This window comes from Anopheles merus, chromosome 2R, assembly GCF_017562075.2.
Source record: "Anopheles merus strain MAF chromosome 2R, AmerM5.1, whole genome shotgun sequence".
NCBI classification, from domain to species: domain Eukaryota; kingdom Metazoa; phylum Arthropoda; class Insecta; order Diptera; family Culicidae; genus Anopheles; species Anopheles merus.
In genome coordinates this window covers 40,775,862-40,792,999 of record NC_054082.1, presented here as the reverse complement: position 1 = coordinate 40,792,999, position 17,138 = coordinate 40,775,862, and the positions used below count along the sequence as shown (strand labels likewise).

General features: G+C 46.5%; 4 protein-coding genes across 4 annotated transcripts; 3 read left to right on the top strand and 1 right to left on the bottom strand.

Moving 5' to 3' along the window:
- The first annotated feature begins 6,325 nt into the window (after nt 1-6,325).
- Nucleotides 6,326-8,965, top strand: LOC121590453. Its single transcript, XM_041910166.1, has 3 exons — nt 6,326-6,736; nt 7,559-7,665; nt 7,757-8,965. The coding sequence occupies exons 1-3, from the start codon at nt 6,679-6,681 to the stop codon at nt 8,879-8,881; spliced, it is 1,290 nt and encodes a 429-aa protein (XP_041766100.1). The 5' UTR covers nt 6,326-6,678; the 3' UTR covers nt 8,882-8,965.
- Nucleotides 8,962-11,159, bottom strand: LOC121590454 (paramyosin-like). Its single transcript, XM_041910167.1, has 4 exons — nt 10,684-11,159; nt 10,431-10,600; nt 9,249-9,988; nt 8,962-9,181 (listed from the first exon to the last, which is right to left on the bottom strand). The coding sequence occupies exons 1-4, from the start codon at nt 10,953-10,955 to the stop codon at nt 9,113-9,115; spliced, it is 1,251 nt and encodes a 416-aa protein (XP_041766101.1). The 5' UTR covers nt 10,956-11,159; the 3' UTR covers nt 8,962-9,112.
- A 579-nt stretch (nt 11,160-11,738) lies between these two features.
- LOC121590653 (golgin subfamily A member 4-like) lies at nt 11,739-15,083 on the top strand. Its single transcript, XM_041910500.1, has 4 exons — nt 11,739-12,178; nt 12,255-12,424; nt 13,949-14,760; nt 14,832-15,083. The coding sequence occupies exons 1-4, from the start codon at nt 11,871-11,873 to the stop codon at nt 14,877-14,879; spliced, it is 1,338 nt and encodes a 445-aa protein (XP_041766434.1). The 5' UTR covers nt 11,739-11,870; the 3' UTR covers nt 14,880-15,083.
- Nucleotides 15,084-15,171: 88 nt separating this feature from the next.
- LOC121590654 (astacin) lies at nt 15,172-17,134 on the top strand. Its single transcript, XM_041910501.1, has 2 exons — nt 15,172-16,505; nt 16,594-17,134. The coding sequence occupies exons 1-2, from the start codon at nt 15,842-15,844 to the stop codon at nt 16,863-16,865; spliced, it is 936 nt and encodes a 311-aa protein (XP_041766435.1). The 5' UTR covers nt 15,172-15,841; the 3' UTR covers nt 16,866-17,134.
- Nucleotides 17,135-17,138: the final 4 nt, after the last annotated feature.

The following is a 17,138-nucleotide window of genomic DNA, read 5'->3' as shown; positions in this document are numbered from 1 at the left end:
GGTGATGGTGTTCTGGTTCGTGTTTTTATGTCCGGAAAATTGGCCCACTTGATTTTTCTCCCGGGAGGAGGGTTCTTGAAATGTTAAATATGTTCCCCATTCGGGCACACGTTTGGTTAGGCCCCTGGTGGCCTTTATTGTTACACCCGGCACCTGTCCGTCCACAAACACACACACACACAACGTTTGGCGGCAACGAAACCCGCCATGCCCGGAACCTCACTATGCAGATGTGTATCGCCCTTTTCCCACCCTCCTACGATCGTGATCCATCTGCGAAAAGCGCAGCATGTTTGGCTGGAAAAAAGGCTATTGGAACCGTTGCCCGTTGAATCGTTAAATACACGGGGGAAAATATTTGCCAAAGGAAGGCAACAACAGTATTCCCTCTTGTCGAAGAAAAACAAAACAAAAAATCATCCGCGCGCTATGTTGCTCAAGACTTTTGAGGGCGTTTTCGCACTGTCATGAATCATAATTAAATTACCGTTGACCCAACGCAGCGCCTCTTTCTTATTACTTGTTTATCATATATTTGCACGCGCTCGACACATTTTTGTTTGGAGCAAAAACGCGCATACTTTTTTACCATTTCTTTAACCTATTTTGTCTACACCTGCCAGAGAGCTGCGTATGTTTTCATCTACTTTTCCATACCATTCGTGGTATAATAATAAGGTATAAGAATGATCTCGAAGCACACACAAGATACAGTGACAGGCATATTACGCTGTGACGTGATGAGTTGGAAGCATGCAGGTCATAAGGGTGAATGAAAAGCTTCTTGATGAAAGTCTGGAGGCCTGAAGACATAGATAGCTAAGTCCAAGGCGCAGTCCAAGACCGACTACGGTTATTGCACCAAATAAGTTTGTCACATTGTTCTTATTTGAGCTGAACATGAAAGCAAGATATCTATTAAAAACACTACACAAAACAAAGGTTACAAGCTACATAGTACCAGCTTCGTCCGTCGCGACAGGTTCTATGAGGTGAACTGCTATCTCAGACTGTAGGATGACCGATTGGCAGTCAGCATCCTTGCGCGCACCTCAACTCAACTACCATGACATTGTCGTTGCTGACCTTTGACCCAAGATAGGTGAATTTTCGGACGACTTCAAATCTCCACCGTCCAGTCACGGATGGCGCTCTCTAGCGCCAAGTTGAATAGGAGACAGGCAAGCCCGTCCTCCTGGCGCAGACCTTTGATAGTAGCAAAAGGTCCTGAGAGTTTTCCATCCACCTTCCCCTGGCAAGTGACGTCAAAGTGATTCTAACTAGCCTTATCAGTTTGACCGGGATTCCAAAAGAGCTCATAGCGTCGTACAGTTTTACCCTGGCTATGCTTTCATATCCGGCTTTGAAGTCAATGAAGAGATGGTATGTGTCGTGTGTGTATTCAACCATCTTCTCCAAGATCTGCCGCATGATGAAGATCTGATCAGTGGTTGATTTTCCGTTTCGAAATCCTCTTTGATAGTTTCCGACGATCTCTTCGACGTGCGGGACAAGGCGATCCTGAAGGATCAGGGAGATTATTTTATAGGCGGTATTCAACACCGTAATACCCCTGTAGTTGTTGCAGTCCAACCTATCTCGCTTCTTGTATACGGGGTAGATGATACCGAGATTCCAATCACAGGGCATCGATGATTCGTTATCCCACACCTCAGTAACAATTTGATGAATTTCATTTTCTAGTCGAGCACCATTCCTCCATTCTTGGCCGGTTCAACTGTGATTTCGTCGGTTCTGGGTGCCTTGTTATTTTTCGTTTCCTTTCGAAACATTAACTCGTTTCTCTTCGCGTCTGAGCCGCTTATATTCCTCTGTGAATGCCCACGTTCTACGCCGTTGCTGCATTGCTCGGTATGCATCATTCTTACGTTCGGTCACTTGTCTGCATTCTTCAGATCTGCAGTCTGCAGCAGTCTCCAGATTTGGTGCTGCCACGACGTGGTGGGAGTATGTTTCTTGCACAGTTTATTATTTACTTAAGGTTACTTAACCATGTTACAAATTAAGTTTTATATTGAACAATTTTCCTTAAATGCTTTCACAGTTGATGTTTTTATTGTAAAACAAAACATAATATATTTGCGATCGTTCACTTTTGTCCACATCCTTTTCGGATTCATTGATCAGTCAGGCGATCAAGTTCAACGATGTTGGTGGAGTTGGAAACGATCTATTATGTCCCGTACAGTCCAGTCACAGTAGTGTTGAGAGATTCAGGATTCGGAAGATTCGAAGATTCAATCCCTAGAAAGATTCGATCGGATCGGATCCGTTTGTAGGATTTGAATCCCTAAAAGATTCCTTTGCGATTGGAATTTGATTACGATTCGATTAGGATTGGGATTCGTTTGGGATTTTGATTGGGATTGGGATTGGAATTCGTTTGAGATTCGATTGAGATTCTGATTGGGATTGGGATTCGTTTGGCATTCCAATTGGGATTCGATTGGGTTTTTTATTGGGATTGCGATTGGGATTCTGATTGCGATTGCAATTGGGAATGCGATTGAAATTAGCGAATTCATCCCTAATCACCCCAAACTAAGTATCTATGGATTTGTTCATAGAAATTGCGAAGGTTATTCATCCACCTTGAACGAGATGAAAACAATAACATCTTCATTCAAATACCTTCTACAAAAGGATACGATTAGCGAAACGAAATGATGCCATAATAGACAGTTGCATGCGTAACACATTGTCATAACACAACGGCAGTTCAACTCTATTGCTTAATGCGCAAACCATGTGAGCAAACACAGTTTGTGCAAATAATTGCAAAGCTTACCACAATCCAACTCGATAACAACAATATGCATAATATCCAACAACGCAAAAGTGACATTATTGTTCGTTCGGAGGACTACGACAACGACGAAGATGATTATAGGCTACCACCACCACATCATCCCACCTATTGTTAGCGCCACAAATAGGCGTAATAAGAAACAGGTAGCAGACATAGCAGTGTCTTGTAACGCTAAAATTAGACGATAATTCGATGTGTCGAATTACTCCAAACGTACCACGGTGGTTTCCTTCTTCCTATGTTCGCTCGCTTTCATCTGTCTTGTGCTTGGTGGCCCGGTGGTGCCACCCAACGATGATAGGGTTTATGTTGTCACCTCCGGGTGGCTGAGTGGCAAACAGCGAGCGACGGCGTACTAGCAAATGCACGAATCCGCCCCTTCTCTCCTACTACACTCTAGGCTCACCACAATCAGATTCACTTTCTGTCGATTTTTGTTGTGCTGGAGAAATGAATGCCCATTGTCTTTCCGATTGGAAGCCAATTCGTTTCATGTGCCCTCCTCTAGCGCATGATGCGTGTGTGTGTTCCGTTTGCCACATTTTCACCCTCTCTACCCTGCCAAAAAGGCAAAAAAAAGTAACAAACGACTAATCTTGACAAGGGTCACTGGTAGTTTCTGCGGAAAAAGATAGCACACGCTTGTTTTTCGTAGCAATTGCAGCTACTTCGCCTTGCCGACCGTTCCAGTGACTGAGGCCAGAAACTTCACTTCATCTTCCCTCGCAGGTGGGTGTGTGCACGATCATTGTAGATCCCTCTCCCCCCTCAAAATCGGCTCTTTTTCGCTTTTTATTGCTTCGCCCTCTCCCCCACAAAGCGTGTCCTATTATCTTGCCATCTCTGGGATGGCGTTTTTTTCCTCTCTTATTTTCTATTTCGTTTTTAACTTGTCCTACCGGAGCAACCGACCGCTGACACTTGTCACACACGGACGATTTGGATACACACACGTGCACTAACCGGTGACTGCTGGCAAATTTTCAATCGCTACACATTGGCGTCGGCCAAAGCTTTTGCCACGAATTGTGGCTCGCGCGTGCGCAAGGGCAAATGTGGCAGTAGTGTAGTAGGTAGTATGTATATATGGTAGGAGAAATATTCGTCCAGTAAAAAAGTACAACTGTACAACCTATTAAACATATTAAAATAGACTTTTTAACGAGACAATACACGATAGGGAAAATATAGCAATATCCTGAACATTCATATTATTATTCCCGGGAGACATGTTTAAACTCCGGGACAAGTACGAGTTTTTCACAGACATCTTTAGCAAAATTATCATAATAGAACATTGAGCAAAAGTTTGTTATATTACTAATAACTTTCCCAAACAACTGTCATTTTTGGGCATTTTCATAATACTAGTTCAAAGATCTCCGTTTACTCTAAAGAGTACGCCGAAGTTAATGGTCTGGACACTCAATTAAAACGAGGTACTTATGACGATCTGTTAACGCCCTAATACCAAAAAAACCAATACTGGTCCTGACACCAATACATACACTTTTCTGGTTAAAAAAATTGCACAAGACCTAATGCCGGTGCTGAACCTGATACTGAATCTATGCCGGTCCAGGCACCGACACTGAACACAAAACGGCCTAAAAACTGATTATGAACCCAAACCTGCCCTGGAACCTATCAAGGAACCATACTGGTCTTGGAATTGATCATGAACCCATAGCGGTCCTGGCACTGATCATGAATCCATATCGACCCTGGAATTCATGAAGAACCCAAGTCTTAGAACCGATCATGAACACGTATATGTCCTGCAACCTATCATAATCACATCCGGTCCAGGAACAAATCATAAACTCATATCTGCCCTAAAACCTATCCTGAACCCATATTAGTTCGCGAATCGATCATCAACCCATACCGGTCCAGGAACTTATCTTGAACCCATACCGGTACTGAAAATGATACTAAATCCATACCGGTCCTAGAAACAAATATTAACCCATACTGAACGAGAAATAGCTCCCGATTCCAGATTCCCGATTATTCTCTAAATTTCTAAAAGCAGTATCTGGAACTGTTCCGGATTCGGAACGATACTTGGAGCTGGTCCAGATTTGGCAAGTATAATGTAGGAATTAGTGTAGGAAATATTGTAAGAATTCAGCGTAGGAATTAGCGTTTTGAGCCAAAGAAAAAAATTTGATAAAATTGGAGAAATCGGTCTTTCTAGATTACCTAGTACCTAGATTTTAACCTAGATCATGTACCTAGATTTTTAAATTGTTTCATATCCGACATATGCTTAAAGGAGGGAGTAAAACGGCTAATGTTACAGAGAGCGTAATATCGCAACATAGAGCTAACGAACATTTAACATCATTAACTTTTACATAGAGTTTTTCGAAAAAGATTGGATATTATGATTAGATATTTTGCTTGAAATTCAACTAAATGCTTGTCATGCGATGAAACAGTAATTGAAGATGTAAAGCGATAAAGAAGTCTTAGGATCGCAGCAAGATAAGATTGACATTCTCGAGCAATTGTTTCTGATGCTGCATTTTCCTATGAATATTTTAAGCAACATTTTATCAGCTCTTTAAAACACGTTCGGCAGGAAAACATTCACATTACAAATGGGACACCAATGCCATCAGCGCATACAACGCGTCAAGGTTTTGCACCAAGCCATGTGCAGCAAGCAACCTCTAACCAAACTCGTTGGTAGAGTTCTTCACGCAGCCCTCCGGTATGGTTAGCGGGGTTCGTTCGAAGATATACGCTCAGGGCAAGCTACAGAAAAGCAGGCCCGCACCAGAACGCATCTAGCGTCGTTAACTGATCCGGAACGAGCCAAGAGAACTGCGACCCCGGTCGAAGAATATGTGCAGCAGCGCAAGGTACACAGCGGTAGGTCTCAAAACTGTGGCGCTAACACACAGGTATTTTCCCTGCCTCGATGTGTTTGTGTGTGTGTGTGTGTGCTTGTGGGAGGGGGGCGCCAGAGGACAGGCATTTCACGCAACGTGATTTGTGTATTCGTTTTTCCCTCCGTCTTTAACTTTTCTTTTCCAGCGCATTTTCAATGCCAGTTTGACTGTGATCGCCCTCCCGGCCCCGCTGACAAACCGACCCGTTGCACCTGACTTGCAGCAAGCAAGTCATGGGGGGGAGGGGGAGGGGGGGGGGGTTGGACCGATGGGTGGGAGGACACGCCGATCCAGACTGCGGTGGCGCTGCCAAACCAACCAAATCCCGGCTCGGCTGCAGTGCCCCATACAACCCCAGTACGGGGCTCGTTCGTCAGCCCTTACGATTCGCCCGCCACCCTTATGCCCTGGGATGGATGGGGACGGAAGATGTACCACAAAATGGAACTGGAAATAAAACTGAGTAAAAAAAACAGAAACAGTAGATTTACCCACAGCAACGGCAGCAGCCAGCTGCAATCGGCCCCATAAAGAGGCGGGGAGAAGACCCATGTTAGGGATGCAGGCTTCCCTTCTTGCGCGTCCGTCCGACCATCCGCTACGCTGGGCTGGCTGGAGAGCTGGGGCGGTTTTATACGTTTCGGTCGGAGGTGGTTTCCACTTTCGGTTCGGCGTGGAGTCGGCAGTCTACAAATGACTTTCGACGACGAAACTCTTAGTGTGGTGCTTATGCGATCCACCACCGCCAGCGAGCTCCGCAAGCATAACGACGCCACCAACGCCGCCAAGTGTTCGGTGCAAGTACGGCTCAATTAAATAGGGCACAGTGTTTCAACAACTTCGATAGGGTCTGTTTCTGGTGCAGCCTTGATATCTCGCTACGCAGCAGGTGCAAAATTACCGAAAGAATTTGAAAAAGTTCAGTTACGTTTTGTCATAATTGGTGCAATGTGTCGTCCATTCTGGATCTTTCTGTGCTGTGTCGTGACGTCTAATGTTGTTTTAGGTAAGCAAAATCGCAGTGTAGTCTTATGTTTGTGAAGTACAAAACTTTACAAGGCAAACAAAGACTGTCTAAAAAAAACTTTAAACAATAATAAACGACGCAACGGCGCTGAAACGGAACTGCTCTACAACCATTGTGAACGCCTTCAAATGCGCCTAAAACGTGATCATCTGCGATCAGTGCCCTGCAGCCACATGGGAAAAGTGTGATGTAATTTGGTGAAGTTAAATGCGCTCCCGAGACTTTCATTGACTATTGTTTCGCGGGTCAAAGTGGTAGGAGGAGAAAAGCCACAGTGTGAACATGAAAATTCGAGAAAAACCAGTGCGAACTGTACTGAAGTGTTGTTTAAAATGATTCGTTGCTATGTGTAGTGTATGAAGAATGCGAAAACAACAAATATTGAAAACAAGTGAAATAGATACAAATTGTGGGCAATATTTGGTTTCTGGTATTACTATGATTCTTTTGATATGATTCTGGACGTACTGATGATTGTGGAGGTTGGAAACATGCTGATCATACATACGTTGGGCTATATGTCCTTCACAACAGCCTGGCCGTTCAAATTCGACTGGAAAGTTGTAAAAGTAATTATTTGAAATAATCTAGTGTAGGATCAAAAAGGAAACTTTCGTCAGTTCCAAGATTCCAAATATCAACAATCCATAATCCAATAGAAGCATTAGGAACACGCAAGATTTATCTTAAAGGTCTAAGAGGATCGATTCTTCCGATGAAATTATGCAAATAATTGAGAACTGCAAAACCTTATCAATGACATTTCAATTTCAAACCTTATCAATGACCCATTTTCCTTAGGACGTACCAGAACAATTCGCAATCTATACGGACAGCGATGCTCGAATCGCTTGGAAACGGCTCTCGATACAACGCTCAGGCGAAGCCAGCAACGCTCGGGTTCTAGTGTAAGTATCCCCGTTTCTTGCATCTTAACGATGTTCTTTTTTACTAACAATGCGCATCATTCTCTCCTAAAATCATTCCCAACTGTACCAGTCTATTATCGATTTTTCCGATAACGGACAGCCACACCGGCCCACACTATTTGATGCCGTCGGTCAACGGTCGCCGTTCAGCAGTAACAGTTACAACAACGAAGAGATACAGCAGATAGTGTCCGAGTACAAGCAAAAGCTAAACAGCCCTTCGAACAGTGTCTCGTCGCCGTTGTCGTCCTACTTCCAGCCGCCCAGCAGCAGTAGCAGCAGCAGCCCGGGCGCCGCACAAGTCGAGGTGGCAAACCTGCGCGTCCGGATCCCGCAAAACCACCAGTGGGTCGTGGTGGATCGGTGCCAGTTCATCGAGCATAATCGCACGCTCGACACGAAGCTCGAGTTTCCCGATCTGCAGATCAGTGGGCGCGTGATCATGCACCCGTCCGGTGGTCGCTGCGATATGATCCTACGGCTACGGCGCGCGGGCATCGAGTTTCGCACCATACCGCTCATACCGTCGGGGCTGGGCGAACGCAGCCGGCAGGCGAACGTGCGCACCGATTCACACTTTTCCGAGCCCGGTTTCATCTCCGTCTTTGCGCACAGCTGCGAGGGTCCGAGCGGCATCAAGTATCGCATCAACTCGAAACGGCGCCACTTTTTCAACCGCCAGCCAGCCGCAGCGACCGGACCCTCCTACTACGGGCGCGACCGGCGAAGATCGTTGGACTATCTGGATGATGATTTGTTCGGCAGCGATGGGCTGCACGATGTGCTCAAGCTGAACGACGGGGACGCACTGTTCCTGTCGCCCTCCACCTTCGTTAACCTGGACGGGGAAGATCGGGAGGGTTTTGGACAGACGGCAGACGGCTCGAGCGCCAATCTTGACCCGAACAGCAGAACGTTCTTTGCCGAGCGGAATCCGTTCTCCTATTCGGCGTACGGTGGTGGACCAGCGTCGGGCAGCTATGGTAATGGTCCCGCCGCCCATGCCAATCCGGACAAGGGCTGGCATAATGTGGAAACGAACGAAGCGTTGGACGATGCATACTCCAACGAAATCGATAACCTCTTCTCGAAAGGAGTGCGCGGTCTCCTTACCACCTACATGCAGAAAGCTCTCCAGCCCGCGATTAAGGAAACGCTCATGGAAAGCATGGGCTACACATTGTCCTACGGATAACTTACGCCCGGATGTTCGGGTGCAGCATGTTAATATGTAATAAATTATTTGTGCTATTTAATGAAAACCCAAACCAAGTATTTTATTACAATTCCATATATTAAGCAACTAGTGCAGCAACAAGACACTAGCAATGTAAGCTACAGAGGGGGCTCGTTTGATGCTATCTGGCACTACAATCAAATGGCTCTGGCGATTGAATGTGGTAGTTTCTAGTGCAAGTGCACGAAATTACTTACGCCCTTCTAAGTGAGTGTCGCTATTCAAGAAACTCGGGTCGTTATCCATGTGGAAAGAAGACTGTTTCACAACAAAACAAAATACAAAACATAAGTAGGGAGCCAGAAGATGACGGAATAAACCTTACCTCAGTGTTGCTAGTTGCGGATTGTGCCGGATCGGGAGCCGGATTGGCGTTTTTCGAAAACACGAACGCTTTCGGTCTCCCAAAGGCCAACAGGTTGGGTTTATTCTTCGGAGGTTCCTGTTTTCCCGCACCATTGGCCTCCAGCCCACCCGTTTTCAGCTTTTCCAGTTCTGTCTTCAGTTCCTTGTTGCGATTGCTTGCCGCCTCCAGCTGTAGAGCCAGCTTCAAAACAGTGGCATGCAGGTCTCCGGCGCAACGTTGCTTCTGAGCGGATTGGCTCTTGCTGTTGGCAATACTTTGCTCGAGCTCGGTCACTTTACACTGGTTCACGTTGTTCAGCTCCGTGAACATACCATCCTTCCGGGTCTTTTCCTCTAGAAAGCAACGTTCCATGCGTTCCACTTTGTTTTCGTAGTTTTTCTTCAGCTCGGCGTAGCGTTGCTGCAAGGTGGCCTTCTCCGTTTGCAGCTGCTCGAAGGCTTGCACCTTTTCGGCAACCTTTTGCTTGGCCTTCGCTAGCTCCACTTCACAGTGCTCCATTTCCTTGCTCCTTTCGGCCATTTCGGCTTGCGTTTTTTTGGCGCTTTCCTCGTAACTAGCCGCCATCTTGCGCATCTCGGCCATTTTCAACTGACACTCTTCGCGAAGTTTCGCCATCTCCGCCGATACCGCCGATCGTTGCTTAGTCATATGCTGGGCCCGAGCGGCCGTCTCCGCGAGCGCGTCATGAATGTTTTTTCCTGTTGGAGTTTAGTAAACAGCAATAAAGCGCCAATTTGAAAAAAAAAAACGTTCATCCATACCATGCGGAGCAGTGCAATCTAATGATGGATAAAGTTGGCAAAAATCCGGAGACGACTCCGATCCGACTCCGATAAATTCGGAATCGACTCCAGAAGGTAGGTCCACCCTGCATTATTCGGAGTCGGAGTCGGAGTCTGGAGTCACATTAAACCACACGGCTCGTCTTCGATCGACACCGGCCGACTCCGGACGATTCTAAACGACGACTACTCTAACTTGGAACGACTCCAGACGGTTCGGGACGACTCCGGGCAACTCCGACTCCGGGAGGATCTAGTGGTTCCATTTTGCCGGAGTCGGAATCGAACTAACAATAGTCGGAGTCGGATCGGAGTCGGGGGTGCGCTCCAGAGAGCACAACACTAAGTGCTAGCCTACCTTCTTCCTCCTTCTCGTCAATGCGTCTGCGCAGGTCATCGATAGCGAACCGTAAAGTAACGCTCTCCTTCTTCAGCTGTTTGCGTAGCATTTCGCTCGATTTGATGTGAACATTGATCGACTCCACCTTTTCCTGCAGCTGCTTTCGCGTCGCACTGTTCTGGGCCTCTCTGAAGCGGAAGGTGGACAAACATGGAAAGTGGGATTTTAAACCCGAAATGCAGAAAGCAAACCTACACTCCAAACCACTTACATGTTGGCCATGAACGATTCGATCACTGGCTGATCATGCACATCTTTGTTCATCTGTTCCTTCTGCTGTATCGCGTCCTGCAGCGTCTGCATCAGCAGCTTTATTTCCTGATCCTGATGTACATTACGCACTTGCAGCTCCACTGCCTTGACCATGATGGTGCTTTTGTCTTTGTATATCAGTTCCCGAATGTTTTCTAGGATATCGTTGTACGTACCGCCGCCAGCTTGTTTCCCGGCGTCGGCTGATGGCGATTGCTGACTGTCCGACATAGTGCACCTGGGATTGCTTCGAATTTTTAGCAACACAATCACTAAATAATTCTATTTGATTCGTTTTCGACCGTCTCCTGATGGCCTCCTCAAAGCTTGTCTCCAATTTTCAACAAAGTCGCGTTCTTTATCTACAAAGGCGTACCAAAATGGCGTCGAATGCGGCTCATACTGAAACACACAGTGTAAGGTAGTGCTCTTGAATCATTCGTAAACGACAGACGACAAAGCAAACCTGTCAAACATGGTAAAACATTTGTCGTATGACAAGTCGGATTATTTTTTTCTCTATACACCTCGTCAAATATGTCGTTATCACACCTTGCATATGTGGCTACTGGTTTAAAACATGCCAAATACACGTAGATATCATAAAACCCATCCAAAATTCGATTGCAAAGTATATATTTGAGCATGTAATTAAAATTGTGAGGTTTTTATATATGATTTGGATGATGCTAGTTTGTCTTTGTCAAACCAACAATGCTGGACGACAGATTCTAGACCACTCCCTAATAATACGATCAAGGTTAACAGACATCAGGAACATTCGCAAATCAAGCAATTGTTCTAAATTAATCGTTTATTCTAGTTATAGCAATGCACAACAACTCCTCAGTTTTTTTTATGTACAGATTTTTTTGGTAATGCTAAAGTATTTATTTTTGCGAAATTGTTAAATTTGATATTATATTTTGCAATGTCCTGTGGAAACCTTGAATATGAGATTTGTTGACAGCGCATACTACAAAACATGTCCGACCTGACGCTTTGAAGTTCAATTTTTCCATTTGGTACATTAGTTCAGGTTAGAATCCAGAAGGCGTCGGACGGTTCTCAACGCAGCTTTGCTAAGTCCACTCAAATTACGCATTGCCCAAGACATTTGTAGGAAAGTTAGCCAGTATATTAAAAATGTCGAACAAAAGCAGCAGCAGCCCGAGTGCATACACGGATGGTGGCGAATGTTCCTCCAGCGAGGACCCAGCAGCGAGTCAGCCAGGAGCCATCTGCCAGGAGATGATGATGCAAATCCAGCAAATGATGCAGCAAGGTAAAACGGCCTCGTTGCTGCAAGTCGTGCAGCTAACCATACAGCACGTCGAGCAACGGAAAGAAATTTCAAAGCTGCAGCATTCGCTCAAGAAAGCTCTGGAGGAGAGAGTGCAAACCAAACGGGACCTTATCGTGCAGCACAACTTTAAAACTAACGTCAAAACTCTGTACGTAGTCTCGGTAGCCGGAATGGTAATCCTAACCCTCAAATTGCTTAGCTTACATCGTTTCTATCTGTTCCAGCGAACGCCAGAAGCAGTCCGCTTCGTTGCGTTTGCGCGAGAAGCTTGATACTGTGAATGCAATCATTAAGTCGAACGACGAGATGCGCGCCCAGATGAAGGAAGATGATACGCTGGCTCGATCGGAAGTGGACGAAATTCTGAAGTTGCTATCTGATATCACTCCGAAAGGTATGTGGAAATAAGATTTAGGCTGTAGATTTGATCTGATGTCTACTCTTTCTTCATGATGGGCCCAATGGCGGACCAGTGTGCCGGCTTAGGCATCTAGTTATAGTGGTTTTCAGAGGTTCTCATAATTGTGGTACATTTTCTGGTCTTTTTCTAACGGGAAATGAACGTTACGTGTTGGGAATTCCTCCTTGGGAATAATAGTGATGGGAATAGGAATTTAGGAATAGGAGATCCTGTCCAAAATGGTCATAAGGTCCAATTAGTCCGATCTGCAGTCTTCAACTCCGATTGGCCGACAACGGTTGCTGTGCTGAAGAAGAAGAAGAAGAAGAGTACAATTCCCTTAATATAAAATTCCCTTCATATTTCCCACCTATATCCTAGCTTGATTGGGTCCTACAGTGCTGCAAAATGTCACTGCCAATATCATACAAAAATCTGACTGAAACAATATCCATGTCAGCGTCCCGTACTCAATTGTGATAACCAGAGGTGATACTCAAAACGATTGGTGTGACCAAAATATGCTTCGTAACATTTTTGCAACCATCGCTTGGTCAGACACTACGTCATGACTTTTTTTACTGTGATCAGTTCTGCAAAATGTCACTGACATCACCTATTTGGCGTAACGTCCTACGCGGACATGCCGGTCTATACAGGCTTTCGTGACCTAATTCATTACCACGTAACCGGATAGTGAATCCTTGCTACGGGGGGACGGTGTATTCTGGGCTTGAACCCATGACGGTCATGTTATTGAGTCGTTCGAGTTGACGACTGTACCACGGGACCGCCTCTCCAACATAGTCATGACAAATTCTGGCTGAAAGAAAGACATGTCAGCGTCACGAGCTCTACTGTGATAATCAGAGGTGAGACTCAACTAGTTGTTACTACCATTACATGCTTGGTGACATTTTGTGCAACCAACTCTTGGTCAGTCACTTGGTCGCGACATTTTCTGTCGGTGATCATCACGATAGTCATGGCAGATATGCGGCGCTTGTGATTGATCCACCAGCTGTTTGAGTCTCACCCCTGGTCATCACAGTTATGTACGTGAGCACTTTCATTGAGTATCAGCAATGAGCATCAAGCTACCACGGATATGTTCATTGTCTTCGTTGGTGAACATTTCATGATGCTCATGACATTTGGCAGCACTAGGACCATATTTTCAATATCCCTGAAGAAGTCTTAAGAGCACGTAACGCTCTGAAGCAGTTCGGTGTCATTGGATGGCGTGCCTCGGCTTCGAATGTGTTTCGTCTTGCTTTGTTTATGCTATCTAAAGTGTTCTGCTCCTCGATTCTTTGAAAGCCTTCATATACACATAGAAGGACTGCAGATTAATGACCATCATCTCTGTGTGACGTTCAAGCTCGGCCATTAATATTTGGAATTTTTTGTTGAAATGTTCTGCTACCATGCTATTAGCAAGATAAAAGGATAAAACACGTGTCAATTTTGTTTTATTAACGCCTAATATTAAATTGTAATGTCCAATTCCAATTCTAGCCGCCGTCCTACAGAACGCAATCAAAAGGGGCGAAGCCATCGTGAAAGAAGCCAGCCAGCAGCTGAGCAATGCTGCGCTGGAAAAGGCCAAACTTCAGCAAGAATGTCGCAACAAGGATTACGAGATGAGATGCGCCGCATCCAGCATGGCCGAATCGGTGCAGCAGCAGAAAGCCAAGCTTGCGGACCTGGTGCACGCCATCCAGGAGAGTCTCGGTCAGCTGGATCACGAACGGCAGTGCTTGAGCGAGCAGGAAACACGATGCGACCAGGTGCAATCGGACCTGGCCGCAATGCAGCAAAACTACGAACGCCAAAAAGAAGCCTGGGAGACCGAGCTGAAAAACAAAATGCAGCACTTCGAGAAGCAAAACCAGCTGATGGACACACAGTTCAACGATATGAAGTCGAAGGATGCGGAGCACATTGCAAGCTTGACGCACACACTAGAGGAGGTGATCCGCGAGGAGGAAGCAGCTAGAGAGCGCGTCGAGATTCTGACTGCCAAAAAAAACGAGCTGGAGAGCACTTTGCAAAGTGTAAACCGCAACAATGCGGAGCTGGAACGGGAGGTCGAAAGCTGCCAGCGCAAAAAGCAGGAGCTTGTCCGCTTGAAGGAAACTACCAAAGCGACCAAGGCGACGGCGGCGGCGAAGGAAGCTCCGGTTGCCAAGAAGCCGAATCTTTTGCTGAGCGGAAGGCCGAAGCTTTTGATGTTTTCCAAAACCGCTACCAAGGCGCAGGAGCAGCAGAATACGAAGCCGGCGGCGGCTGCTGCTGATCAAAACATTACAATTACCAGCGATAGCGATGTAAGTTTCGTTATCTTCTGCTACCTTCTGTACAAACTGTGTAATAATATGGTTGTTTCTTCTTTTTTCAGTTATCCTGTTCTTTCCAAAACTCGGTTTACTTTGATGGTAAATACTAGAACCATCTATCGCTGTATTCCATTTATTAGCGCATTAGAATTCAAACGAAATTCTCCCATTAGCATTAATACATACCTAGAACTATGTAGCGAATTAATTATGCGATTGCACACTACTCGACGGAACAGCACACCACCGATTATTGTAGGTGGGGAAATGGAATGAAGCAAAATAAATCAACATGAACTGAACTGAAACCTAAATGGACCATGAGTTCCTCAATGTATGTTGGGCGTCGTTTCCAGACTCGCAAACAAAAACATACACCCAACCCCATTTGCGTAGAAAGTGCAATAGAAGCTATAAGAAATTGCTCGATGACAGTGCGCGCAAGCTGACCGCGCAAGCAGAAACATGAGCTCGCGGAGCCTAAGACCAGTTCCATAAATTACCGCGCCATCGTTCGGTTGTGGGGCTCGTTTGAGGGCAAGCTTTGAACGGAGTAAAGCAACAAAAAAACCAAACAACGGACTAGCATCATCAACATCCCCTAACATCAGATATCAATCCCCTTCCCTCCGTGCGTTCGAGTGTAGGGGATTCAACACCGGTCACTACCGATCGCAAAACCCATTCTCTCTCTCTCTCTCTCTCTCTCTCTCTCTCTCTCTCTCTCTCTCTCGCCGGCGGCCAGCGCAAAACAAGTTTCACTTTCACTGCGCGAACAACGACGAGCGCGCGCGTTCGTGTGCCTCCCGGAATGTCAATTTGTTGTGTGTGTGTGTTGGTGGCTGGAGAAATTTCTTGTCCCCAGTGCGAGCAAGATCAGGGCCAGTCGGTGATTGACTCCAGGCATCTGTGGACTTACCACCGTTGAAAACAGTTTCCCTTTCTTTTTGGGATTGCGGATTGCCCCAGTGTCACAAACGGACGGTGGCGCCTCAAATCCCGGTGCTGCATTATAGGAAAACGAGTGTGTGTGTATGTCTATTGCGCTGCGCCTGCAACGTTACGCTTCGAGATGTCCCGCAACTGGTGCTGGTGGTGTACCGTCGTGTGTGCCGTGGCGGTCGTCGGCACCGGTGTTCGCTGGGCCAGTGTGAGCGGGGCCGTCATTTTACCCAAAATCCCGGACGTGCTAAACCCACCCGTACCGGACGGGATCGATCTGGTGCAGCAGTCCGCCTTTCTCGAAAGCACCGAGCAGGATCCGGAAGTGACGCCCGGCCTGTTCCAGGGCGATATGGCGATGGACAACCGCATGTACCGGTACTGGCGCGTGGGCCTGAACTGGGACGTGTTTCCGGAGCGGGTGTGGCCGAACGGGACGGTGCCGTACGCGATCAGCCCGCTGTACGACGTGGACGATCAGGTCACGATCCTGCAGGCGATCCGTACGCTCAACTTCATGACGTGCGTCAACTTCGTGCCGTGGAACGGGAAGGACAAGGACTTTCTGCTGATCTGGCCGATCAAGTACCCGAAGGGGTGCTGGAGCTACGTCGGCAAGATTGGCGGTACGCAGATCGTGTCCCTGCAGCCGCCGGACGATCGCAGCCCGAACTGTCTCGGCAACGAGGGGCGCGCCATACACGAGCTGATGCACGCGCTCGGCATATTCCACGAGCAGTCACGTGCCGACCGGGATCGGTTTGTCAAGATTATCTGGGACAACATCATACCAGGTAAGGAGAGGTTCAGCAGAAAAGAAAGATGAGACTATCCAATTTAATGCAATGTCACCAAATGATATAATTTCCATTTTCTTTGCAGCGTTTAAATCGAACTTTGAAAAGCAGTCGCTCAAAAACACCACCTACAGCTTCGAGTACGACTACAACAGCATCATGCACTACGGCAAGAACTACTTCAGCATCGGCAAGGGCAAAACGACGATCGAAACGAAGATGCCCGGCATTAAGCTGGGCCAGCGGCAGGCACTCAGCAAGACGGACTGTCTGAAGATCAACGATCTCTACAAGTGTTTGGATAATCCTAAAATTAGCAAAAAATACTACAATCTGTGCAAAACGCTCGGCATTTAATGCTCCTGTTGTGTGGTGGTATATCCAAGCGAACGGAAGGGGAAGGAAAAACGAAAGGACCACGGTGGTGTGAGTGATATGTTTCGTTTCCGGCTTTCTTCCGAACCCATTAGAAAGTTAATTTATTATTTCCCAATATTTATATCTGCGTTGGGGCTCTCGCGATGGTCGTCACCCACCCAACCTAAAAACCGTACCCTTTTCGAGTAGAACATACAATAAAGTTTACACAGCCCAAAAATAGAGGACACACATCTCGGAAGAAAACACGAC

Excerpts from the sequence above, each read along its gene's own strand:
- LOC121590453 (XM_041910166.1), top strand. The coding sequence starts at position 6,679 with ATGTGTCGTCCATTCTGGATCTTTCTGTGCTGTGTCGTGACGTCTAAT. Across the intron at positions 6,737-7,558 it reads GACGTCTAATGTTGTTTTAG|GACGTACCAGAACAATTCGC; the intron begins GTAAGCAAAATC and ends CATTTTCCTTAG. Across the intron at positions 7,666-7,756 it reads AGCAACGCTCGGGTTCTAGT|TCTATTATCGATTTTTCCGA; the intron begins GTAAGTATCCCC and ends CAACTGTACCAG.
- LOC121590454 (XM_041910167.1), bottom strand. The coding sequence starts at position 10,955 with ATGTCGGACAGTCAGCAATCGCCATCAGCCGACGCCGGGAAACAAGCT. Across the intron at positions 9,989-10,430 it reads TGACGAGAAGGAGGAAGAAG|GAAAAAACATTCATGACGCG; the intron begins GTAGGCTAGCAC and ends AAACTCCAACAG. Across the intron at positions 9,182-9,248 it reads CCGCAACTAGCAACACTGAG|TCTTCTTTCCACATGGATAA; the intron begins GTAAGGTTTATT and ends GTTGTGAAACAG.
- LOC121590653 (XM_041910500.1), top strand. The coding sequence starts at position 11,871 with ATGTCGAACAAAAGCAGCAGCAGCCCGAGTGCATACACGGATGGTGGC. Across the intron at positions 12,425-13,948 it reads ATCTGATATCACTCCGAAAG|CCGCCGTCCTACAGAACGCA; the intron begins GTATGTGGAAAT and ends TTCCAATTCTAG. Across the intron at positions 14,761-14,831 it reads CAATTACCAGCGATAGCGAT|TTATCCTGTTCTTTCCAAAA; the intron begins GTAAGTTTCGTT and ends TTCTTTTTTCAG.
- LOC121590654 (XM_041910501.1), top strand. The coding sequence starts at position 15,842 with ATGTCCCGCAACTGGTGCTGGTGGTGTACCGTCGTGTGTGCCGTGGCG. Across the intron at positions 16,506-16,593 it reads CTGGGACAACATCATACCAG|CGTTTAAATCGAACTTTGAA; the intron begins GTAAGGAGAGGT and ends TTTTCTTTGCAG.